Genomic DNA, 27,447 nt, shown 5'->3' on the forward strand with positions numbered 1-27,447 from the left:
AGCTAGTGTCTGAGACCAAATTTGCTCTTTGTCTCCATAGAAATAGATATTTCTTTTGCTGCTTGCTCATTTTCTCACTTTTTTTTTTTTTTTTTTTTTTTTTTTTTTTTTTTTTGCTTATGGACTGGGAGTTCTGAAAGCTGCTGATTCTGTCTCTTCTGCTGGTGGCTTGTAGGACTGGGCACTGTGATCTATTCCCTGGGGCTAGGGGCTTCACTGTAGGCTTGAAAGGGTTAAGGACAAGAGCTACAGAACTTGAGGCCTCACTTTGGGCTGGTGCCAGAGCTGGTGGAATGCTCTGCTCTTAGCTTAGGCAGGGTCCCAGGATCCCAAAGTTGGCCTATGCCCAGGCTTGGGACCTGGTACATTAGATTGAAGGGTGGTTAGCCCTCACTCCTCTATCTGAAGTTTTATTTCCGGTTCCTCCTTATCCTGTGAAAATCTACTCTCTCTACCTACCTTTGAAGTTGTTTTCTACAGGAAAGCTTCCTCACTCCATCTTGTTGTTGATGCCTGTCATTTTGAGGCATCATTTTAAGGTTGGTTTGAGAGGATTCTTGAAGCAGTTCCAGCTTTCACTGTTACTAAGCTGCTATCTTGGCTCTGCCCTGTGAGGTAAAATTTTAACTCAGGAAGAGGAGTCTTCCTGACTTCAGGCCTGGTACTCTACTGTGCCATCTAGCTGCCCCTAATTATTACAATAGTCACTCATATATCCAAAGAACTCATTATCTTTTTCTATAAATTCTCCCTCTCTTTCCTATTTCCCTGTTGTTGAAGACACCACTATCCTTACTCAGAAGGCACCATGATTCTTAGACACATAGATTACTGCAATAGCCTCTGAACTGGTCTCTCCTCATCTTTGTCTCTCAGCTTCCTCTAAATACTAGCTAAAAATCCCACCTTTCCTTAGAAACCTTTCCCAATTCCTACTAATTCTAGCATCTTTGATAATTTCCCATTTATCCTGTTTATAGTTTGTTTGTACATATTTGTTTACATGTTGTATCACCCCTTTGACTGTGAGCTCCTTGAGGGCAGGTAAATTTATTTCCATTTCTTTGTATCCCTAGTGCTTGGTATGGAGACTGGCACATGGTAGGTGCTTAATAAACATTTACTGACAGGCAATAATTCTGTGAAGTAGGTAGTACAAGTATCATTATGCTAATTTAACATTTAAAGAAAGTGAGGTTCAGAGACTTTAATGATTTGTCCAAGAACAGAAAGTTAAAACATGATAGAGCTAGGTCTCAAATCTAGGTTTTTGGACTCTAAGACCAGTGCTCTTTCATCTCCACAAAATGTCTCTTGGTAACTGCCACATAATTTAATTCAATTCACAGAATGTCAGAACTAGGAGACCGCAGAGATCACAGATGACTCTAAAGGCTTCATTTTACAGAAATGAAGCTAGCTCATGGATAGTCCTCATCAAGCCCCTCTGTACATCCAATGGGTTGAACTGTCACTGGAACCAATATAACTTTGTCAGTGTGGTAGGTATGTTACTTTATTCTATGCGTATAGCATTCAGGAATCCAGAGATAGTATATAATGAGGAGGTACTCAAATGGGACAAGAACTCAACATGGACATTTACTGAATGTGCCTACAAGGCTCTGTGTTCAATGCTTCCTATACAAAGAGGCAAACCAAGTCCCTATTCTCAAGGAATTTGGTGAGGATTTACAGCATGCCTATCCTTTTCTCCTTAACTACCTGTCCACACAAAGAAAATAAAGAATGTCTAAATGACATTCATTTCGTAGAGGAAGTAACTAAGGCTCAAAGAGAGTGGGTGACTTTTACAGTCACAACCAGGAAGTTGTACAGCTGAGACTTGAGCCTGGGGCTTTGGACTCCAAGTCCAGTGCTCTGCTCCCTATCCAACCTTGGGGCTCTTCTCTGAGCTTTGAGATATTTATGTATGATACTGGGAAAATCATGGACTAGGTCTTTGTTTCTTCTGATTCTGACACATCTTGCAGTCCCTGACTTGCTTTTATCATGGGGCTTCATGTAAGGATTAAATGGGATTACTTGTATGACAATATGAAGAACTATAGCTCCAATTTTTTAAGTATTGTTCACAGAGCTCCTTTCTCCCATCCTCCTATGAGAGAGGCAGGATTATTGGCTCTGCTTTACAGAGGACACTAAGGTTCAAAAAGCTGAAGCCTTCCCACTTTCACTTACAGTAGATTTGGTAGTATTTGGAAGCAACTCTTGGTATCTGAGAAAGGGTCAGGAGACTATCTTTGCTTGAGTTGAGAACAGGAGGTGCTGGGGTTGAGGGAGGGCTCATCTGGAGGAGTGATTTCTTAGTGTAAAGCTGAGTCTCCTTCCAGACTCAGTCTTGGTATCTCCAAAAGCTCTGTTCTGGTTCGCCAGGCTCCTGGAATGGTCAACAATCGTCACACTCCATCGCTGATCATTGTCCCTAAGGAAAGGTGGGAGGCTCCCAAGCCATTCCTCTGCGGACAGGCAAACAACAGGGCCTGTGGCTGCCTGGACATCAAAGGTGGTCAAACAGACTCAGTGGCCCCCAGCCCTCCGCCTGTTAAATCTGACAAATGTCATCTAAAGAAGCATCCCCAAGGAGGTCATGACTTTCTGCTTGTCCCGGCACACATCAAAGTTGGTACCACACACGAACTAGGCACATGGATTCGAATCGTGCCGCTCGACAGCGGATATTCATCCTTTGTGTTTGGTTTTAATCCTGTGTTTTCCCAAGTAATTAAGCCTTTTTGCTTATGAACTTGTGACTAAGTAAAGCATCGCTGAGAGGTTGTAACATCAAAGCATTTTCTACCGTCTGTCCTGTGTTTGGAGAAATTGGATTTCTTTCTCTTTTCAAATAAAAACTAATTCCATTTAGTTATAGGCCAAGCGTATTTACAAGGGCCTTTTAGGGTTACAAGAAGTTGTGGCTGCAGCACTGAAGAGAGAGATTCAAGCCTCAGTTGCTTAAGGTCAAACGAGCAAGCATAGGATGGAAAGGATAGCAGAGCCAAGTCAATAGTTTGCAGAGAAAGGAGCCCAAAGGCAATTGTGCTTTAGGGCTCATCCTGGAGGTGCAGTTCCAGGCCCTTCCAAGGTACAAGTCCTTCTACAACATCACCAAGGGATTCTATGGATCTTGTTTGATAGAGACAGAAAATTCATGAATCTGACATGAGAGTCAACCGTAGAAATCATTATGGCCAACTTCCTCATTCAACATATGAAGAACCTCAGGATTAAGGTGGTCACATAGGTAGTGAACTGAAGGATTGTGACTCAATTTAATGTTTTTTAAACTAAAATCCAGTGCTCTTCCAAAACATAATATTGCCAAACTCTTAAATATTTAGGAGCCTCATCTTTCCCTTGAGCTGAAATCTGCTTCCCTCTAACACTGAAGAAGCTCGTCACAGGTGAATTCTTCCAAGGTTGTCTTGTCTAACTTGTACCTCAGCAAGAATTCCAATTCTACGATATTCAATAAATGGAGCTTCCATTTGAAGACAGTGAGAAGAAACATTATTCCCCATTGGTGCTAGTTCTTGGGCCATCTGGGTCCAAGAACAAATCTAATTCTTCTTCCATATGACAGCTCATGTAAAGATATATAAAAATAGGGATTGCTACATCTTACCTCTGCTCTCTTGAGGCTAAACGAGGATAGTTTCTTCCACTGAACTCTCCTTGAGCTTATCATCCATTCTTTACCATATATAACATGATGGTACTCTTTGCTTCCTGTCCTCTCCAGCCCATCACCTCAACTCACAATGGTGTACACAGTCAGCACTTGATAAGAGCCTCCACAGAGCTAAAGTGATTTCAATTCTATCCCATGTGGGAAATGAAGTAGAGGAACCCTAAGTCTTTTCAATGCATTTCAGAATGGTTATATTTGTAGACACGAAACAGCTAATATTCACATACATTAGCAAAAATATTCTAAGAACCTGTTATTGACTTGTTGGTTTTATTTAACTGATAACAATTATGTGCATTAGGCCTTAGCCTAGGCACACCTAAAAGGGTGCTAAATAATACACCAGCAGTTTTGGGAATAAAGGAATACATATGAGGCTAAATGTATTCAACACTGGGCCATGCTCAACAAAAACCATTTTCTGATGGCCTATAGATAAGATAATAAGTGTTGGGTTAAATCCATAATTCATAGAATATCAGCTTTGGAAGAGAGACTTATGAAGTTTACTGGTTGAATCTAGAGCTGAGCAGGAATATCTTCTATGACAGATGCAATAAGTTTGATATCCCTGAATCTGATTTGGTTTTTCTTTTTTTTAATATCATGATAACTTCATTTTGATATAATTGATTTCCATTTATAGCCATGCTCTTTGTGGTGGCAAAAAATTTGAAATAATGAACCAGAGGAATTCCATGTGAACTAGAACGACTTCCAGAAATTGATGCAGTGAAAGGAGCAGAATCAGGAGAACTTTATACACAGAGACTGATATACTGTGGTGTAATCCAAAGTAATGGACTTCTTTACTAGTGGCAATGCAATGATATGGAACAATTCTGAGGGACTTATGAGAAAGAAAACTATCCACATCAGAGAAAGAACTGTGGGAGTAGAAACACAGAATAAAAACAAGTGCTTGATCACATGGATCGATGGAGATATGACTTGGGATGTAGACTTAAGTGATCACTCTGATGCAAATATTAATAATATGGAAATAGGTCTTAATCAATGACACATGTAAAACCAGTGGAATTGCTTGTTGGCTACGAGGGGGTGGAGGAGGGGAGGGAAAGAACATGAATCATGTAACCATGGGAAAATATCCTTAATTAATTAAATAAAATTTTTCAAAAAAAAAAAGAATTTATTTCCATTGTAATCTATTGGATCTTATTTTATGCATTTAAAAACATGATTCTGAGGAGTCTTTATATTTCATCATGACAAAAAATGATTAAAAACCTCAGATGTACTACATCCCTGAGAAATGGTTATCCAGGGCCTGCATAAGCACAATTTACAAGTCCCATTCAATCTTACAAATATTTGTTAAGGGCCTTGGTGTAAGATGTAGTTCTAAAAACTGAATAAGGCAATTATAACATAGAGAAAATCATGAGTAGCTTAATCCTAGAAATAGCTCCCTCTTCCAGTAATGACAGGTATCCTCCTCAATAAGGATTCTCTGTCCAGGCATATCCCATTCACAGTGTGACTTTTCAAAAGGCACCCTGTACCCTGTAGGACAAGTCCTATAACCTAGGAGGCTGGAAACTATGACAACCTCTATAGAGGTGTTGGTGCTAGCTCAGGGAAATGAGCAATGTCCAAGTCAGTTAGGCCAGCCTGAGGGAGAACTGCTGGCATCACTGGAAGGGGTCCTGTTCAGAAGAACTACATGTGGAACAATGAGTCAATCAATGGTTCACTGAATACTGAATACAGAGGAAGAAACTGAAGCTCAGAATTGGGAAAAGATATGCCTAAGACCACATAGCTAGTCAGAAGTACAGCTGGCTTGTAACCATGGGAAAATACCCCAAATTAAAGATTTTCAAAGATCAAAAAAATTTTAAATAAAAAAGAAAAGAAAAGAAAAGGAGCTGGGACTATGTCTTCTCCTGACTCTTCATCATACATGAAAAAACAGAAGCACAATGTAATAGAAGAATTGGTTCTGAGGCCTCACTCAACCAAGTTGGTGTGTGTGACCATGATGTATGAGCATGTGAAGTCATTTAATCTACATAGGCCTCAATTTCTTCATATGTAAAAGGAGAATGAACTAAGATGACCTCAGAGGTGTTTACAACTTTAGAAATTATGAATCTAAAACATAACTATCCAAGAGTATATGTAACCCCTCTCATCTTCAACATCTTCATCTTTTAAATGTACATATGTGTATGTGCATATATATCGTATATATGTATGTGTGTATATATATATATGTATGTGTGTGTGCATGTGTATACACCTACACCCACATGAGAATATTTTGTCAGTCTATCAACAAGCATTCATTAAGCACCTATTATATGCCAGTTAACAAGGATACAGATTCAAAAGTGAGCCAGGCATGGCCCTCAAGGTCCTGACATCCTAAGAGAGAGAGATAACATGTAGCTATAGAAGTATTTACAAATCAAATACAAGGTAAACAACCTCTTATGTGATAAAAAGATGTCACTTATATGTTTCAAGTATCCAATGAATGAGTCAGACTATAATTGCCACAGGAAGATCAAAGGAGTCAGGGAAGGTTGTCAGGAGGAGGGCCCAGAAGACTCAATAAGAATCTACTAAGTCCAAAGGGAAAGAAGGAGTCCTCCAAACTGGGGGAATGGCACAGAACCAGCACCACCACCCATTTCAATTCAACAATTCAAGAAGCATTTACTAGTGTCTAATCTGGCCCAGGCACTATGCTGGATGCTGGGGATACAAAAACAAAGCTACATGCTATTAGGAGTGAAGGGTGTTGAGCAGAGCATGAACAAGGATAAATAAATAGAAACTATATCCCAAATATTGCATTTTGGGGGTGGAAGAACACTTGGTCGCTAGTAAAGAGGTATTTGAACTGTCTTAAAGGGATCTAGGGAATCTCAGAGGTAAAGGTAGAGAAGGAAAGCATGAACATTCTAGGCATAGAGGGGATAGAAAGCCTAAGCAACAACATGGCACATGAGAGAACAGTGAATGAATCAACTTATTTGATTTGAATAGTTTAAGTCAGCCAGTCAATGAGCCCTTATTAGGTACCAAGCATTATACTAAGCACTAGGGATATCAAAAGACAGTTCCTGTTCTCAATAAGGTCACAGCTTAATGGAGGAGACAATGTGCTGATAACTATGTACAATCTATGTGCAGTTTAAATGGAAGATAATCAACAGAGGGAAGGCACCATCATTAAGAGGAGCTGGGAAAGGTTTCCTATAAAAGGTAGGATTTTAGTTGGAACTTGAAGGAAGCTAAGGAAACCAGGAGGAAGAGATGAGGAACAGCATCTCAAGCAGGGTGGGACAGCCAGGGGAAATGTCTGGAGCTGAGATATGAGTGTCATTTAGGAAGCATAAATCACAAGGCCAGTGTCACTGGATCAGGGAGTGCATGTGTTTGTGAGGGTGGGCGATGTGTAGAGTGTAAGATGACTGAAAAGGTCTTTGTAAGGATGGGATTTGTGCAAGGGGGAGGGGACCAAAGGAGCCAGAGAAGGCAGTTGCTGACAGTTGAGACCAGAGAGAATTCTGGGAATCTCTACGAGGAGGAAGGAGAGGAGAGGTCTTCCAGCAGAGGACTGGGAAGAGGGAAAAGACATCCCAGCTCGGATCCAGTCCTGAGGGCTTCTTCCTGAGGATCTTTCTTTTGGGAATTGGAACCCTGATTCCCTGATCCAAGCCCTTCCATTGCATCTCACTCATCAAGACTTCAACCGTTGAGTAAGATACGCTTTTGGACTCCATTTGGGGAGCAATTTCTTAGTCTCCTTCACCCATTACCCAACCTTACTGAGAGACCCTTTTTCCATTAAAACTTACAATTATAGAAAAGGATAGAAATAGAGAAGAGGTCACCCCCAAGTCCCTCTGCCTTTCACCCCTTTCCTCAATCCCTGATTTGCAAATAAGAAAAAAAGCCATTCAACAGTCAGATAGCGTTCCAGAGTGCCTGAGAGACAAAGAGAGAGAGGGGAACCACAGCTTGGTCTGGCTGCTTCCATCTTGAAGCCAGACCACCTGCTGTGAGGTTAACTGATCAGGGGGGAGGTTTGTGTGAATCCCATCCTTATTCAGGATCAAATTGGGGTATCACATACCTCTTCTTATAGGGAAGCCTTGCCCCCAACTCCAGTGGGGTGGCACGACCATCTAGGTCACCCAGTTTGGGGTGACATCCCCTTAAAGTTTTCCCAGTGTATATTCGGCCCCAGGGGAGAGCTGGAAGAGAGATTCACAATACAGACTTTCTCTATCTCCCTTCTATCAAATATTCATTTACTGGCTCTTTTATTATTACATCTTTAAATTTTAAAAGACTTCAAAAGTTGCCTAGCACCTCCACTTTGAGTTTCATGTATACAGGATGCAGTGTGGTACAGTGGGAAGTGTTCTCTCTCCCTCCTGGCTGCTCTGCCTGAATGTACTTCAGTGTATTAGTGTCTTTTCCTAAAATGCAATGGCCAGTGTGGAAAAAGCACACCTATGACACTGAAAAGTCCTTCATGACCTGACCCCAGCCTACCTTTACTACCTTTACCTTATCATACATTACTGCCTTCCATGCATTGATCTTACTGTTTTTTCTTAATGTGACTCCTCCATTTCCTGCCTCTGCACTTCTGCACTGCCTGTCCTGAAATGTGGAATGCCTGTCTTCCTCTTCAGACCAGGGAATCTCTGGTCTTAGCCTGGCACATAGGTGCTTAATAAATGTTTGGTGCTTGGTTGTGAAGAAAATATTCTACAAAATTTTTTGCTGACGATCCATATCCATCCTTCTAAAGTCCAACTTGAATCCCACCTTTTCCAGGAAGCCTTCCCTAATTCCTTGAGAGTAATAATGTTCTCTCTTTTCTCAGGCTTCAAAGAACAAATGTTCTACTTCTCTGATGCACCCACATGGCCTTATTCTGTTTGATAGTCATTTAAGTAGTACCTATTGGACTAGAGGGACCACAATTCATCTAAACTTTACATTCTTCCCTTCCTCCAGCCCAGAGAGCTTTATATACAAGAAGTGTTTTGTTAAAGTTTGTTGGACATTAAAGCATAATAGATTGATAGGGTTAGTATTATTATTCTTCCTCCTCAGCCTGTCCCAGACTGCCTTGACCCTAAAAAAATATAGCTGTGGAAAAGTCTTCTTTTCCCTGCCTCTGCGAAGCCTGGGCAGAGCAGTAGAGACAATACCAGGCAGGAGGCTAGGAGGGAAGGTGAATGAGAAGGCAAGGAGGCCAAGAGCTCTCACCTGTAGTTTCTGCTGATCGCGGCCACCATGAGGGCTGTCCAGCCTAGCTTGTGCCTGGCGTTCACATTGGCACCTTCAGACAGGAGCCTATAGGAGACAGAAAGAGTTTTTCAAAGCTGAGCTATTGTTAACAAAACTCACTGAAAATCCATTAATCAGTCCACAAGCACCTACTTTGCACCAAGCTCTGTGTTAAGCACTGTTAATAGTGAAGCTGTTAAGGACACATAACACAAAGTCTTTGTTCTCAAGAAGCTTACATTCTCTCGAGAAATAACATGTCTGTCTAGAAGTAAGCGCAGAATCAACACAAGGTGAGGGTAGGCACAGGTCTTCAGAGTGTTGGTAGAGTTCACATGTAAGAGATAGTACTCTGGGTTGAGCACTGAAAAGAAATCAGGTACTGTATTCTAAGAAGTGCATCCCAGGGCTTGGGAGATGGAAATCTAATCTGGGAGTTGAGAGATGATTAGAAAAAGGAATTCTAGAGCTTAGAAGTTCAATGTCTTCTGGGGAGGAGAGGAAAAAGGAAAAGAGGGGAGTTGTAGGGGGAAGAAAAGTAGTATTTATTAGGCACAGAGGTAGCCCCATACCAAAGACTAATTTTGCTCAGGAATGTTTTGTTTTGTTTTTTTTAACTACTGGAACCAATACCTGGTGAATTCACTCTAATGAGGAAGTGACTACTAGTAGTATCTGGAATGAACCCTCCTAGAGGCCTTTCATTTATTTATTTATTTGTTTATTCATCTAGCCATTCATTCATTCATTTATTTATTTAGTCATTCATTCATCCATCCATCCATCTGTTTATTTATTTACTTATTTATTTATCTGTCTGCCTGCCTGTCCATTTATTTATTTGTTTGTTTGTTTGTTTGTTGTTTCTTTAAGCATCCAAGGGATCAGTGAATGGTAACATTTCTGGCAAAGTTAAGTGAAACCAAAGGCAGGGTTCCTGCTGATTTTGCAGTTGGGACTGGGGAGAGGAGACTTTTGGGTCAGAAGAGGACTATTATTTACAGGCCAGTCCAACATTGGTGTCTGCCCTGGATTTGTTCCTTTTCATTCTTTTTCTTCACTATTAAACTCACACATTCCCTAAAAGCTTGAAGATTTTCCCACAGGGGAAAGAGAGAAAGTATGTATGTATGTATGTATGTGTGTCTGGGGTGAGGCTGGGGGAGGGGGTTAGAGGGTAATGAGAAACAATCATGGAAGATGGACTCCTGAGGGGACTCTAAGGGATCTTAGAGATCATGTGATAATATAATAATAGAATGTAGAAATGAACATATATACATATAGAAGGAAGAAGAAATCTCTTGAAATCAAAATCCAAAATGACTTATTAAATGGTTTGTCATACTTAAATTGATCTCCTCTGGGATATCCCTGACAAGTGCTCACCCAGCCTCTGTCTAAAGATTTTGAATAAGAGGGAGCTTACTACTTAAATATGTGGCTCATTTCACATCAAGTCATCTGGTATAAAGTTTTTACCCTCTGCGAACTGAAGAGTGTGCTTCTCTGAAACAGTCTTCCATTTCTTATAGTTCTGCTCTCTAAGAACAAGTAAAATAACTCTAATCTCTCTTCCACATGACAGCCTTCAGATATCAGGAGACAGTGATCACATTTCATTCCCACCAAAGAACTGCTATGCTATGAGGAGCTGGATGATTTCAGAAAAACCTGGAAAGACTTACATGAACCAATGCAAAGTGAAATGAGCAGAACCAGAACATTATATATGGTAAAAGCAATACTGTTTGATGAACAAGTGTGAATGACTTAGTTATTCCCAGCAATATAGTGATCCAAGACAGTCCCAAAGACTTAGGGTGATAAATGCTATCTGCCTCCAGAGAAAGAACTGATTGAGTCTGCATGTGGACCAAAACATATTTTCTTCTCTCTCTTTTTTTTTGATCTGAGATCTCTGCCACAAAATGACTAATATGGAAAACCTATATCAGACTGTTTATGTCTCAGGTAAGAGAGGAGAGAGTTTGGCACTCAAAATTAAAAACAAAACCCATGAATGCTAAAAACTGGTTTTATATGTAATTAGGTAAAAAATATTTTGCTCCCACATTCTCTCCTGCTAAGGTTGAACATAGCTCCTTCCATAGATCTTGACTCGGCTCTATGTCTCCAAATCAGGGGGATATATCTAGTATCTTGAGTAATTCCTAAACTGCATGACTTGTGAGTTCTACTTGTGACTGGGAAATCAAGGTTGAGGTTAAAACACTCTTCAAAATGAATGAATGATACCCAAGAAGCGACGTATTGGAACAAAAAGTATCAGTCTTGTAGAGAGGAGATCTGGGTTAATATCTCCAGCACTCAGTTATGTGACCATAGGTAAATCACAACCTTTCTGAGCCTCAGTTTCCACCACTGAAGAATGAGAATAATTGGTACTTGCCTCAGAAGACTGCTTTCAGAAAGTGCTTTTGTAAGTTTAAGTGCTAGAGAAAAATCAGCTGGTAATCCATTTCTCTTTATTCCCCTGGAAGGAGGGGTCCCTAACAGGTATAATTTTAAGACTTATTCTCAAAAAGTAAGGAAGTGTATCCCTGGACACTCTTTCAGAGTGGCTTTGGGAAGACCTGAGATGCCTGATTTTACAAAACCAAGATGATGTTTAGTTATGCTTGTTTGCAAATCAATGCCCAGCAGGACCCTCCATTTCAAAGCCCCCTGGCAGTTTCAAGCTGAGAAGCAGCTGAAAGGGCTTGCAGAGGCTGTGAAAAAGGCAGGAGGCCCTCCCTGACTGTTTTTAGCAAGCACAGTGAATTAATCTCTTTTAAAAAGAGCTATGTTTGTGACAGAGCACAGTGGTTCTGGAAAGGTTAGAATTCCATCATGGAGGAGATGATGAGTGGGAAGCTTAATACAGATTGCCACTCCCGAAGAATGGCAGGAGAAGTAGCACCTCTCTTGCCCATGGGAGCCACAGCAAGAAACCCATCTGGCCAATATCTTCTGGGCGTGACTTCCCTGTGGTGAATCCAGATCCTAGAAAGGGCTCATAGAGGGTTCTGCTTTACTGACAAGGAAAGATTAAATTTCCTTTGCTATCCCTAGTAAGAATTAAAATCAGTATTAGCCCCAAAATCTTGTGGATAGTGTTATGGAAAGAACATGGGTCTGTAGTTTTAAAAATCTGGATCTGAATCCCTTGCTCTGACAACTCTTTATGTCCTTAGGCCAGTTCTTTGCCTGCTCTGAGCTGATTTCTCAGTCTCCAAAAAAGCTGGCCAGATGATTTATGACCTGATATTCTGTGGTCTGTGGTGAAAATTGAGCCCCAGGGACAGGAATTGTCCACCACAATTTCTAGGCTTGGGAGATAACACTGGATATGGTGCCACTGAAAAGGTCTCAATTCAAATCTCAGTTCTACTCCTTACCAGTTACCTTACTAGTGATCTTGGACAAGGCACTATAATCTTTCTCCCCCAATTTATATTTCTATAAAATAAAGGAATTAGGACTATACCCAACTCTAGAGTCTACGACCAAATAACCACTGGCTTGGCTACTACCAGCCTTTCCTGAAAGCAAAAGGAGAGAAGTTTGGGCAAGTTTGGAAGGACAGCCTTGGGGCTTTCCGGGTAACTAGCTTTCCTTATCCTGGAGGTGCCTCCCACATTTTTTTCCTCTTCCTACTTTATTCCTAATCGATAAGGATCGGTTAAGTGAACTTCAATTGCACATTGTTCTGGCAGACTTCGGGGCCCTCAGCTGCTCCTGGGGAAGGGGGCACAAGCCCATTTCTGTCCCTCTTCCCCAGGGCTAGAGGCAGTGAGCCATGCAGACTAGATCTCTATCTGGGCCACTTAGGCCCTGGCTGGAGCCTGGCAGAAGGTGTGTGTTGACAGCAACAACAGGCCAGGTTAGGTGCCTCTTACCTTAGGCAGCTGCTAAGACTCAGCTTTGGGTCCATGTAAAAGGAGATGGGGGTAAAAATGGAGGGGGCCTTCAGAGAGAACTCCAGATTGCTAACAAGAGAATCCTTAGGCAAAAGTGCTAGTCTCATAGGCTATCTTCCCTAGAAGCTGGGGCAACCCAGGCCAAAGGTGCTAACTCTCACAAGGAAGGCTGGGCCTCACTCACCTGTTCGGCTCCTCACAGGTGTTGGGTTTGCCTCCACTTGTTCTTGTGAGTGTTTTATATTTTATGCCTGCCTTTCATTCCAGGCTCACCCCATTCTTCCTCTGGCTGAGCTCAAGGAAGTATTCGAAAATGACTTTTAAAAGTTGTTTTTCTGTCATTCAATCACTCAGCAAATATTTATTATGTGGCTACTGTTGGGCTAGGGTGGGAAAGAAAGAGGTAGATAAGATATAGCTCCCTTCTCCCCAAGGTTCACAGCTAGGGAGGCATGACTTGATCACATGAAGTGACCAGGTTATAATACAGGGCAACATAAGAGCTCTCATAAGGCAGGGGATGACAATAACATGAATAAATCCCAAGAGGGTTTCCTGGAGGAGGCAGGCATTCAGCTGGGCCCAGAAGGACTATAGTTGTTCACTGCCAATGCCAGTTTTCTTTGAAAACATTCTCAGTGGGAAACAGAGGAAACGCTCTGGTAGGGTGCAGTGAAAAGCATACTAGACAAAGGTGTCAGGTGTTTGGGGTGCTGTTAGTGAGTTTGGGCAGTCAGGCCCCTTTCCCATTGTGGGACTCACTGTCCTCTCTTTGTAAAATGAGGCTAGACCAGATCATCTCTAAGAGTCTAAGAAGGTATGTCTGGGAGGAAGGAGAAAGAACAGACCTCTCTGGTCTCTGGCCAAGGTAACTTGAGCTCCAGCCTGAATCCATCCATTCCCCACAGGGTCCCTGAAGGAACAAGGTTTTGTGATGCATCAGAAAGTGTCTGGGCCTTACTCAGGCTAAGCAAGAGCAGAGAGCTAAGAGCACCCCCTGCTGGCACAAACAATGTATCTGTGCTTTCCAGAAAGGCAGGTTTGGGCTCAAGATATGGGAATTGATCAGCCACAGCTTCCTCACAGAGATAGGAGGGAGACAGCTCCTGTTGACTAAAGGAATCCAAGCATGAAGCAAATGATGCCCTGCCAGGGGGACTACAAAAGGAATTCCAAATGTTGGAGAGAAGCTGGACTAGATGGGTTTCCAACTCTGGCTACACACATTCCTGAAGGGGCTGCAATCTGGCCATTGTTTTCCAGACCTGTGAAAGCTGCTGACTTTAGTGAGCTGGGTCTGCAGGTTTGGATACAGCTATACATGGGGCTCAGACAATGTTATGCATTTTTTGGTTTGCCTGGTTTGAGGCTGGAAAATGGGTTTGCTCTTTCTATTAGAAAACAGGTGACTCACAGGTGGTAGGACCATGGAATTTGGAGATGGAGGTAACAGCAATTTTCCTAATAAAGCAGAGTAGGTTGTATTACATGCTCCCTGGGCCTCCCAACTCCTACATGGTGCAGGGGATTAGAGACCAAAGGTGGGGTTCAGTCTGTGGTCCAGGTTCAATCAAAAACCAAGGTTAAAAACAAAACTAACTGGCCTGCCTGATTGGGGACCAAACACCACAATTTTGATCTTTTAGACTACAACTGGCCAATTAAATACAATGCCCTAACCTCTGTACAACCAATCTGGATTCACCTGAGATTATACACCAAATCATGGTATGAGGATATGCTCAGGGACAAAGGCCTTTCCCAGAGAAAGGAATACCAATGTGCAGGGGTCCTGGTTCTCACAAATGGTCAATTCTGTCTGAATTTATTTTCCTGGAACCTGAGCCACAGCCACAGCCTAACATTTTGCTGTCTCTCAAGACTATTAATGGCATTAGTCTCATTTGTTCAAATGGACTAAAAAAGAACCAAGATCCTCCTTTAATTCTTTCAAATTCAACACACCAGTGGAGCTCCTACTATGTGCAGAGCACATAGGAAGGGGGAGCTCATAATCAGTTAAGTCTTGGTCCCTACCCTCAAGAGCTCACAGTCTAGTATGGGGATACATCACACACATAGATACATAGCTATGAAAAACAATATTATAAAACAGGTGCATCATAGAAGCACTAGATGGGTACACAGTTGGTTTCAGAAGACTGTTAACTTCAAATAAGAAGCAATGTTATGGGGGTAAGAGAGGGAAGGCTTGCTCTGTATGGCCCCAAAGGGGAGAACCACATCAATGAGGAAAGCAAGTTATAGGGAGGCAGACAGTAGTACAACATAAGGCAGTAACTTTCTTTGCAGAAAGAATTTTTTGGCCCTGGAAGCTCTTGTTCAGGCTGGCTAGTCTCATTAGAGACTATAAAAGGGATTCTTGTGCTAGTGGGAGGTTAAACTAAGTGCGCTTCATTCCCATTTAGCTTTGAGTCCACCATTCTTAAATTCTACCATTCTTAAAATTCTGAGATATTGGAATCATGTCAGTTATCATGACTAGGCAAATGTCCTATAGAAATGTGACTGGCTTGTCTGCTTGCTTTTTTAACCAGTACTATTGAGGCAACCAATTCCCAGCTCTTCCCCAAAATGGAAAAGGCACCTGGACTACTGTGCTGCCCTAATCCACGAGTGACTCTCCTAGGTTTCCTTTGATGGGCTGGGCCTGCATGCTGCTGTGGTAATCCACAGGGCACAGGGCAGCAGGAGGGCCTCCTCAGTGCCCCCTTCCCCAACAAAAGGACATTCAGATGGAAGCCCAGAATGAGCCCAGAAGAGGATTCTTATGCAATCTTCTGAAGTCCTCTTCCAATCCACATGAATGTGAGATTGAGAAGGCCACTCAACATTAGCTGCTTGATCCCCTTTCTCCAGCTGTGCTGGTTCTGGTGAAGAAATAGAGCTTTCAATCAATCAATCAATCAACCAGCCAGCCAGTCTATACTGAGTACTTCCTCCCCAACCCCCACTGCTGGGCTTGGTGCTTGGTTGGGCTGTTAGGAAGAGGAAGTCAACTGGTGGAAAGAACACAGGATATGGAACTAGAGAACCTAGGTTTGATACCAGTTCTGTCACTTACAATTTGTGTGACTTTGGGCAAGTTACTTCATTTCTCTGGCCTCGACTTCCTCATCTGTAAAATTAGGGAGGTGGACTAGATGCCTACAAGGTCCCTTCCAGCTTGACAATCCTATGATAAATCAGAGTCTAGGGCAGTTTCTGATATCTTAAGGCCTCTTCTAGCTGATAATAATGCTATACCTCATGGCACTGTTGTAGTCAGAGCCACACTCCACAAGGATAAGCTCCATGAGAGCAGGGACTGGCTGGAATTCATCTACATTGTGCTAGACTGAGGCTTTAAAAGACACAAGCTCATAGAGGGGGGAGATCCCTTTGGGTTGATATAAGCAGAGGAGGAAGTTTCCTGAAGGTGGGAGTTAAGCTGGGAGCTGATGGATGGGTGGTATATAGTAAGGCAGAGAAGAGAATGAACCAGTGAGGAATGCGTACAGCTGAAACAGAAAGAGTATGAGAGAGATACAATTGGAGAAGAAAAGGAGGAGGGGGAGAGGAAGAGAGAAAAGACTGAAGAAACTAATTCAAGAGGGGAGTATAGCTAGGTCAAAAAAGCAACTGCATAGGTAAAGGACAACAATTAATGTGAAATAGAGCCAAAGTTTGCAGATGGATAGTGTGACTGCCTGGCAGCCAAAAACAAATGCCATTTTAGGCTGGGCTGAGAGAGACCTAGAGTCCAGGATGACAGAGGTCCTGGGGCCTGGTCATATCACACATAGAAGATTGCATTTAGTTAGGAGCAGTGCTTCAACATACAGGAGTGTCTCAACGAAATGGGATGCTTAGTTTAGAGAAGACTGAGGAAAGGACATGATAACTGAGTTTAGATCCTTGAAGGGCTATCTTTCAAAAGAAGGACTTGATTTATTTTGCTCAGCTACCTAGTGTAGAACCACAGGCTGCCCCAAGGTAGAAAGGGCTGCCTTGGAGAGTAATGGGCTTCATCCTTTCATCACTAGTAGACTATGCTTGGGAGCCAATAGACATGGGTGCTAGTCGGAATTCTCTCTTCCTCCCTCAGTGACCATGGGCAAAGCAAGTGACTTTCTCCTTCTCTGGGTCTCAGTCTCCTATCTGTGAAATAAGTGGATTAGAATACATGATATCTAATGTCCCTTCCACTCGTGCCATTCTATAGCGTTACACTCAAAGTCAGAGAAGCCTGATGTTGGAGTCCAAGATTTACTAGCTGTCCCACTCTGGTAAAGTCTCCTCCCCCTTCTTAGACTCAGTGATCTAAGCATCAGTGAGACTGCCATATGCCCTTCCCATCTCACAGGACTGTTGGGAGTTCCCAAGGTGATAACATTGGTGAAAGCACTTTGTAACAAAAGCGTCCTATGTAAATGTGAATCATTATTACTATATTTCTACAGAGAAAGCTTTTAAGGAAATACAATAACAAGCATTTATAGTGTGCTTTTTAAGGCTTATAAAAGCACTTTATATATGTCACACCTCATTTTGATCCTTACAAGAACTCTGAGAGAGAGAGAGAGAGGTAGGTGCTACTGAATCCCATTTTACAGATGAAACATGTTTAAGTGATGTGCCCTGGGGCACACAGCTAGTAAGTGCTGAGGAAGGATTTGAACTTAGATTTTCCTGACTTTGGAGTCTAGCACCTTGAGCTGCCCAATGACAGATAGACTAAGTGTCTACACAAGGACCAGCCTAGTCAATAAGTGTGAGGAAGTCCATCAAAAAGAGGTTTGGCCCCATCCACACCTACCAGATTGACTACCATGACCAAAAAGAAAATGATATATGTTGGAGGGTATATGGGAAAAATAGGACACTAATACACTATTGGTGGAACTGTGAACTGATACAACCATTCTGGAGAGCAATATGGAACCAGGCTCAAGAGGCCACAAAATTATGCAGACCTTTTGACCAGCAATACTACTAATGGGTCTGTATCTCAGATAAGAGGAAAGGACCTATCTGTACCAAAATATTTTTAGCAGCTCTTTTTGTAAAGGCAAAGAACTGGAAACTGAGGGGTTGTTCATTACTTGGGGAACAGGTGAACAAAGTAAATGGTTGTAATGGAATACTATTGTGCCATATGGAATGATGAACAGATGAGTTTGGAAAAACCTGAAAAGACTTATATGAACTGATGCAAAGTGAAATGGGCAAAAAAGCAGGAAAACAAAGTATATAGTAACAGAAATATTATATGATGATCAACTGTAAAGGACTAAGCATTTGCAAAGCAAGACTCCAAGATAACCAGAAGGGACTCATGATGAAAATGCCATCCATGGCCAAAGAATGGATTATTGGGGTCTAAATGCAGATAAGAAAGCATGCCATCTTCCTTTATTTTCCTCATGAGATTTCTATTGTACATGATATATGTCTTCTTTCGTGATGAGCAATATGAAAATATATATTACATGAAAGAATGGGTATAACCAATATAATAAGACTACTGCTTTGGGAGGGGTTTAGGAAGGGAGAAAAATCTGAATTCTAAAATGTCAAAAAATTGTCAAAAATTGTTTCTATATATAACTGGGGAAAAAAATAAAAATAAATAAAAGAGCTGCACCAAGAAATAAACAATTTTTAAAAAAGAAGCTCAACCACAAAGGGACGGATTCTCTTTGACTACAGAAATTCAAAAACCCATCTCTCTTCATGATCTCATCATGGCATTAATGATCATCTCTCTACAGATGACTCTTAGCCCTATTTTCCCAGCTCTATATTTTCTCTCTGGAGCTTCAGGCTCATAGCCTCACATTACCAACTGCCTTTTTGATATTTTGAACCGGATGCCTCATAGACATCTCAAAACTCAGTATGTCTAAAACAGAACTCATTCTTTTTCCTTCAAACCATCATTCCTTTAAATCACCTATTCACAACCTCAGTCATTAAGGACTCCTCTTCTCTTCTCTCTTGCTATTAAGCTGCCAGGTTTTGTCATTTCTACATTTATGCCATCTCTCCTAACCATCCCTTTTTCTCTATTCACAGCCTCCACCCCAGTGCAGGTCACATCATCTCTCTCCTAGGCTCTTTGTAATAGCTTTCCCTCTAATATCTTCTTAATTATTCTTCCTGTCACAAATCTCTCCTGTCTCTGATCTTTATTCCATGCAGCTGCAAAACAATTTTCTTGAAGCATACATCTCACCATAACTTTTGTGGTTTCCTATTATCCTTAAGGTTAAATATAAAATACTTGGGTTGGGATTTAAAGCTCTGGCTCCAGCCAACTTTTCCTACCTTATTAGAGATTACTTTTCTTCAGGCCTGCTTTGGTCTAGGCAAACTGGCCTTTTGCTGTTCCTCACACATGATCCCCCTGCCTCTTGCCTCTTTCAACACTGTTCCTCCCACCTATAATGTGTTGCCTCCTCACCACTCTTAGAATCCTCAGTTTCCCTTCCAAACATATCTCAAACAACATCTCTTTTTCTGATCCCCTCATCTGTCAGATGCCTTCTTTCCCTGCCAGTTAGCCTGCATTTGTCTCTACACCTTTATGCGCGTATGTTGGTCTCCCTCACTATACAGTAAGAACTGTTTCATTTTGTCTTTGTATCACCCCCAGTGCAAAGCTTAGCGTGCTTATCACTTCCTAGATGCTTAATCAAAATCAGTTCTTAGTAGCAGACTAAGAAACTACAGATTCCCCCCTTTAATCTGGTCCTGGGATTTCATAGGTATAAATCAACTCCACTGCAGCTTCAAGTCTCACCCAGCTCCCAAGGGTATGTGGCTATTATAGGTAATACGAAGACTCTGAATCCAAGTATTCCTGAATCCAAGTCTGCTACATTGTCTCTCTCCTTTTGGAATTAAAATAATCTTATTTTCAGGAATGGGAAAAATAAATAAAAGGGTACTCCCCAACAATAAAAGCCCTTGAGCTAAACAGATCCCAGCCTGCCTCTACTTCTTCAAATATGTGGCCATTTCCAAAAGAAGTCCTTGGTACCCACCACCAACAAATCCAAAGATGCTATTTCACAGATTTGCCTGCCCTGGTGAAGCTGGGTCTGCTGCCAAGTAACAGAGACTCACTGAAATGAACAAATGAACCATGGTTTGGGGCTGATGATCTTAAGGCTGCTTATAGCACTTTGCCAGGTACAAAAGCCCAGTACTGTTCTTGCTTTTTGCCCTATGTGGCTCTTTTCTGTTTTAAAATCACTGCAGGGCATTGAAAAAATTCACACATCTTCCAGCCAAGGGAAATTTGGGTTCTCATTGCCCAAGTGCCATCATTAATATTTCCTCATCCTTCCTTAATGATAGGACAATCGATAAACAGACAGCCACTCTTCGGGTCCTAGACAGCCAAATGCATTTACCAGCCAGTTTTTTTTTTTTAATTAGATAAACTCCCCAGATCGATATGCAGGACTGTTACCTATGCTGGGAGCAAAGGCAATCCCACTGGCAGGCCCCCTCCTACCACCTGGGCTGCAGGAGCAGGTCAACAACCCTCCTAAAAGCAACACTGGATTTTTAAGCATACCACACTACAAGTCAGAAACCAGGGTAAAGTAGATGAGCTTAGAATCAAACCTAATACCGATTAAAAAAAAGTTTTACTGAATCATGACATAAATGTGATTCCCCCCCCCCCTCTAATCAACATCTAGTGAATCAGTATGAAACAGAAACATTATTATGGAGCTGGAAGAGAAAAGCAAGAAGAATCCCAGAAGAGTCAGAGGACCTAGATTTTCAATCCTGGCTCTGCAATTTACTACAGGGGTAACCTTAGACAAGACATTTAATATTTCGGCCTTATCTTTAAAAAGAAAGTTGGTTTAGAATCCAGATGTCAGATCAGTGTTTCTTAACCTTCAGCCCACAGACCCTTCAATGGGTTCATGGCAGCCATGAATTTGGTTGAGGAAAAAAAAAAATCACATCCTTCCTTTCATTAACTTCAAAATTGAAATTTAGCAATTTCCTCAAGAATGTAGGAAACAAACATTCTGAGAAAGATGAAGGCTTGGAGAGTGTGGGAAGAATTGTAAGGCTTGTGAAGGAGGTAAGAGGTTAAGGGATCACACCAACTATTTCTTTTCTTAGGAAGTTTTCTTAAGGTAAGAGGAAAGGGGGAAAAAAAGCTCATCTCTTCCTTTGGTCTGCTAATGAAACTAGCTGCATGTGAGTGAGAACCCACCAGTAGAGTTCCATAGGCCCATGGTCTCAAACGACCTATGCAGCTAAGTCACTGAGTTCAGAGACAGAATGCTTCTGTTAGCTCCACTACTGTTCCTAAGCACTTCAGGTTTATAAAGCACTTTTCCCACAACAAAGCTTATAGGAAAAAAGTAGTGCAGTACAGAAGCAAAATCAATGACAGAAGTGACTTGCTCAAGGTCACACAGATAATGTGTTAGAAGTAAGGACTTGAACCCATGTCTCTAGACTCCAAATGTGGTTCTTCCCTATGGTGTTTTAATAATTTGTGGATTTGTGATCTTTTTCATGTGGTTATTCTTTCTTCAACTGTACAACAGACAGCCTAGATATGGTTTCTCATACTTTGCAATTTCTCCTCTCCATTCATTCACAGGAGGGCTCCCCAGGCCTTCCTCTAGGTCTTTCAATGTCCTCTGAGGACCAGGACCATCTCTTTTCCCAATCTGCCAGTCTCTTGGAATATCTGTTATCCCATTCCTTGAGTTCCAGTCTTCAGCAGGATGCCTTATGAAATAAGGTTTTCTGACACCTGTCTTGTTTGCCTTTCCTTTCATTTAAGTGCAACTTCCTTAGGTCTTCTGGTTTTATTTATAAAAAGGATGTCCACATTCATATGATTCAGTTCCTTCAACATTGTCAATTGAATGGTCATCCTTGCAAGTATTTCACATTTGTTGTTCAGTCATTTCAGTTGTGTCTGACTCTTCATGACCTTATTTGGGATTTTCCTGGCAAAGATACTGGAGTGGTTTGTCATTTCCTTCAGCTCATTTTACAGATGAGGAAACTGAGGCAAACAGGGTGAAGTAACAGAGTCACATAGCTAGTAAGTGTCTGAGGCTAGACTACACTCTGAAACAGGAGGATGAGTCTTTCTGACTCTAGGCCCATCACTCTATCTGATGCATTACCTAGGGAGATGATCAAACTGTGGGATTCTGAGCACCCTCTTCCTCCCTCACTGCTGAAAGAGGAGGCCATACTGGACTGGGGAGTCACTTGAATTCTTCACTGTTTCCTGGGTTGCTGGTGGTCAGGTGAGTGGTACTGGCTCTTTCCAAACTTAGGTTGGTCCTCAGACAGTAGGTACAATACATTACTGAGACAAAACTCAGAATCTTTCCAGCTCTATGCCACAAGGAGGCACTGGTGTGTGGGTTTTGTGGAATATATCACTAATATGAAAAAGTCACTTTCAATTCAGGCTTAATGTTTAAAAAGTGATTTCCTTGCAACAAACCTGTGAGATATCATTATTAGTCTTATTTTAAATGAAGAAGCTGAGGCCAAGAGAGATGGAGTGATTTGTCCCAGGTCATACAACTAGTAAGCTGTAGGGTCATGACAAGAACCTGTTCTCCAATCTGACCAGCACCTTCACCAGGACACATGATGCTCTTTCATTAAGCACATTTGGTGTTGATGAAGCTGTCTGGGCACTGTGTCAATCAACCAGTATGCAATGGATGGCTACTGTAGGCTCAGAATTATGCAGGATACAAAAAAAGGTTCGTACAATGTCTGAGTTGAAGGGGACCCTTCTAAGACATTAAGTCCGCTCCAGTCATTTTACAGGTCCCAGCATCTGAATGATTATTTAAGGTTACCAGGTTGGCCAGGATTGGAAATCAGACTTCCCTGCCTACTTCTTTATTCATTGCTCATTCTGTTGGTGCTATCATCATCCCTGCCCTCAAGCAGCTCACAGTCTAGCTGGGTAAATAAGACTCATTTCTGATAAAATTATATACAATCTAAGATAGTACAGGCACATTATTAAGCCCTAAGCTCTGTGAGGCAGTCGCTACAGGCTAGAGAGTGGACCACAACATTCCATCACCTGCCAGATTGAGTTCTTAATTCTAAAAGGCAGGAAGGAGCTGTGTTGGTGTTTCTGGCATCACAGATCCATCTAACAGGGGCCAACAGTCTAAGACAGATATTAAAAACAAAGCACCACACTGCTTAGGGAGAACAAGGCAACAAGAACATGGTTCCTGCCCTTACATTTATTATAGATAGAACTGGTTCCACAAATAACAGAATCAGACTCTAAAAAATAAAGGACTTTAATTCTCTTTTCATAGTCCCAGAGCCAAGAGGAAGCATAGCAGAGAAGAATGAGGACTGCACTGGAACCTTTCACTGGTCAACATTTACTAGCTAGCTCATCACATGCACACTTGGTAGCTTTGTGCCTTAGTTTCCTCATCTGTAAAATGTGGATAATAAACTACCTACCTAATGTATGGCATTATTAGTAATTATTATGTATGTAATTATTATAAATTACATAAATGTGTATTTTATTTTAACTACAAAATCCTAAAAGCAAAGAATCCTTAGAGTTAAAGTGTTTCAGAGCTAGAAGGATCTCCCAAAGTCTGGCTAGTCCACCTTCCTTTACAGTGCTAGAATCTTGTGCAACTGAGGATCATCCAGTCTGTGCTTCAATATCTAACAGTGACAGGGAACTCATGAGTCCCAGGAGATAGCCCATCCCACTGTGGGACAGCTCAATAGGAAAATTCTTTCTTAAGATGACCTGAAATTTACTCTTCTCCAACTTCCCCTAACTGGTTCTAAGTCTAACTTGTATATCACAGAAAATGAGTTTGCTCTCCTCCTTCCATATAACTTTAATAATGTCTAACAGATTAAAAAGAATAACCACATATTTACATATACAAGTATATGCTTTACTGAGAACAAGATGTACTAAGGAAGCTTCAGATTCACTAACTTAAAAAAGATTAATCAGGGACCTGGTGCCTTTGAATTATAAAAAATGGGATTTTATATATAGTTGTTTTTTTTTTTTTATCCTGGGACTCCATTCTAGGAGCATAGGGCCACAACCAGTAGGCAATGGGTCGCTCAGGGTCACCCCGCTGGGAAGTGTCTGAGCCCGGATTTGAACCTAGGACCTTTCGTCTCTAGGCCTGGCTCTCAATCCACTGAGCTAGCCCAGCTGCACCTACTTTAGGTTGCAGTTTCTTTAGCAGATGTAGTTTTTACAGGGTGGGGTTGCTAGCCCCACGCCCAACCCTCCTCCTTTTTCATCCGGGCTAGGGACCGTCCTTAGCCCAGGAGTGGTAAGGGTGGGCGATAGGGGTCAAGTGACTTGCCCAAGGTCACACAGCTGGAAGTGTCCGAGGCTGGACTTGAACCTAGGACCTCCAGTCTCTAGGCCTGGCTCTCAATCCACTGAGCCACCCAGCTGCCCCTTATATATAGTAGGTCACCTAAATAATTTTAAAAGGATTTGACTGACATATAACTTTCAAGAGCATAACTACTAGGTTAAGAAGAGAGGTGTACCTGTAGAATACACTGTGGGCAGGGGGAAGAGGGCAAAGGTGAAGTTATGGGAATCCGCATGAGATCGAATGATGAGATGAGAGAGAATGAAGGTCTCAGAAATGTCTCCTTTACCCTCATCAGTCTAATAAATCATCCAGCAAGAATACATTATTGATCTTCTACTCTATGCTGGCTATTGTGTTAGGTGCTTAGAATATAAAGACTTGGCTTGTCCTCAAAGAACTTACATTCTAAAAAGTGAGAATACAGGAATATACAAAACAGACACAAGTTAGCCTTGGTAGGAGGAGGGGGATGAGATGCTAGAAGACAGGGAGGAAGGGGCTGAAACAGGCTAGTGGTGGCCCCCTTTGTGGGAGATCTTCAGCTTCTCATAATAGGCAGTACTTCAGGTGGAGACTATTTGGTACCCAGGGAGTGCTGTCATAGAGGAGGCCATGCTGGGCTGACAGTAGCCTGAGGAGTAGGTGACTGTCCTGGATAGAGGGCATATGGGCAGGAGACAGAGAGATTCTGTTCTAGCACACTCCACTTGCTACATCCTCAGGGATAGGTGCAGAAACTGTTACCTGTGTGCATGCTTCACAATAGAGGCCAGGCTCCCCAAACTGGAGAACTCTGGCTACAGGAAGCCTATCAATTGAATCCAAACCCATTCAACAGATATTAAAAAAAGACTACCCCATAAAGGGCCTTGGGCTTGGTATTAAAGGGAGCTTATAATTTAATAAAGGGACATGACAGACACACCAAAAAAGTATGATCCAAAGTTATGTGTGATGAAGACAAAGAGTTGTGAGACACTGGGTAAGGAGGGATCCCTCAAAGCAGGGGAGAGGGGGTGGGGGTGGGGGGGGCTAGGAAAGGTTTCACAGTAAAGGTGACCTCTGAGCAGAATCTTGAAGGAGGAGTGGTAGAAAAGACTGTATGAATGCAGGGAAAGAGCAGGATGAATTGGGAATAGTTGGTAATTCAGTTTGGCTGGAACAGAGAGTAGATGGAGGGGACTAGTGGGACATAAGGCTAGCAAGGCAGGTTGGAGTCAGGTTATGGAAGCTTTTCTGGACCACCCCAGGTCATGGTGATTTTTGCTTCCTCTGGGTACCTGTCACCCTATTATGGCACAGAATTAATAATACCAGGGAGCATCAGATTCTTCTAGGTATGGATTTTATCTCAGGGGTTATCATTAGGGGTCTTAGAAACATATTCCAAGAATGAAAGGCATTCTGATCTCCCAACTAATGCTAAGAGTTGGAAAGGTACAGGATCAGAGAGGGCTGGAAAGGGACCTCAGGAACAATCTAGTGTAAATCCCTTCATTTTACAGAGAAGGAAAGAGGTTCAAGATTTAAATGATCTTATTCTAAGATCAATTAACTTTTTCGATCACTTGTATTTTCTTCTGTTGCAGAGATCAGTTCTTCACTTACATTACCTAAGACGACTGCAGGCTTCCTTAGTACCACTGCAAATGAGGGCTGAGAAAATGATCATGCTGCAAGCAGCCTGGTGACAGCAGCCTCTATGAATTTTGTTAGGCTGGTGTCTGGATAACCAAAAAGATCCTTTCTGAGGCCTTCGAGAGCTTGTGGTCCATTGGCATAGCACAGGGTCTCCTTGAGACCATCATGGGATATAAGAGTAGGATGAAAGTGGAGAGCCTAGAGTCCACTAAGTAAATAACACGGTGTAGTCTTTCTCCCTTACCATGGAGCCTCTTATTTAATCCAATCTAATCTTCCACATGGTGCTCATATGGAAGGGGGCCTTAGAGAACATCTAGTCTAAGTGAATTTCCAGTGAAGGATACTTTCCATGCATTCTCAATAGGTAGTCACCTACCTTCTGCTTGAAGAACTACAGTTACCACCTTGAAAGACTGAGGGTAACATGATTAACCATAGTACCACAGCACTAATGGGGAAGGTTAGCTATCTCCTTAGAGAGGAATGATGGCCTGTGGGTGTGCATTAAGACATGTAGTTTTTTAACATGGCCAGTGAGAGGATTTGTTTTGTTTGCCTATGTCTATTAGTTACAAGAGTTTTTTTTGTTTTGTTTTGTTTTTTTAACTTCAATCTCCTCCTGCCCCTACCCCACCAATGGAGGAAGGAGGGAGAAGAAAAAATTTTTTTTAACTTAAAAGGCCCACAACAATGGAGAACTCTTTCTGGAAGCACCCTGTTCTACCATGTGACAGTTCATATTGTCAGAACGTCCATCCTTCCTTTGTGGACTGAAATTGTCTCCTGGTGACTTTCCCCATTGCTTCTAATTTTTATGCTGTCTAAGCAAATTCAATGTCTCTTCCTTACAATACTGAAAGAAGGTGATTTTGTCTATTGTGGGCCTACCCTCCCTCAAACCGTGGCCAAACCTCTACCCAAACTATTTATCTCTAGTTTCTTAGAATGATTCTGTTATGGCATGGCTCCCTGTTTCCTTCCTATCTGAGGTGCCCTCCTCTAGAGGTGCTCCAATCTGCTACTGTCCTTCCCTAATATGTGGTACTGAGTCACAGACATCTCTGCAGCCCTTGTGGGGCTCAGCACAAGGCCTTGGGTATATGGAGTAGGAACCAATTGACAATGACTGATCAACAAAACAGATATATATTAAGAAAGACAATCGCTCTGTCTCAGTCTCTCTCATGTACACACACTCACACATTCCCCAAGTTGTTCAGGAGGCCAGGATCCCTTCATTAGGCAGCATCTGGGCTCCTAAATGATTGTGTTAATCAGTCTAGGAGGCCAGGGTGCACAGTAATCGAGCCTCTTGGGAGAAGGGAAAGGCCTGCTGTTTTGTCTTTCACCTTGGTGCACCCTGAAGGTAATAGGAGCTGAGACTGAAAGCCTTTCTCCATCTGGGGTATCACCAGAGAAACAGCAGACCTGACTTTCCCATTCTGGCCCCCTACTATTCTATCCT

At 42.0% G+C, this 27,447-nt stretch overlaps 1 protein-coding gene across 3 annotated transcripts in view; it reads right to left on the reverse strand.

The window, feature by feature from the left end:
• The window catches only part of CLPB (caseinolytic mitochondrial matrix peptidase chaperone subunit B), a 201,286-nt gene that overhangs the window by 161,331 nt on the left and 12,508 nt on the right, over nt 1–27,447 (reverse strand). For 2 of the 3 annotated variants that reach the window (XM_044668108.1, XM_044668109.1), the window contains exon 3: nt 8,975–9,061. The exons of the other annotated variant lie outside the window; for it this stretch is intronic. In XM_044668108.1, the coding sequence (XP_044524043.1) occupies nt 8,975–9,061 (87 nt within the window). The remainder of the gene's footprint in view (nt 1–8,974; nt 9,062–27,447) is intronic. 3 annotated transcript variants of the gene reach the window in all.

This window comes from Gracilinanus agilis, chromosome 3, assembly GCF_016433145.1.
Source record: "Gracilinanus agilis isolate LMUSP501 chromosome 3, AgileGrace, whole genome shotgun sequence".
NCBI classification, from domain to species: domain Eukaryota; kingdom Metazoa; phylum Chordata; class Mammalia; order Didelphimorphia; family Didelphidae; genus Gracilinanus; species Gracilinanus agilis.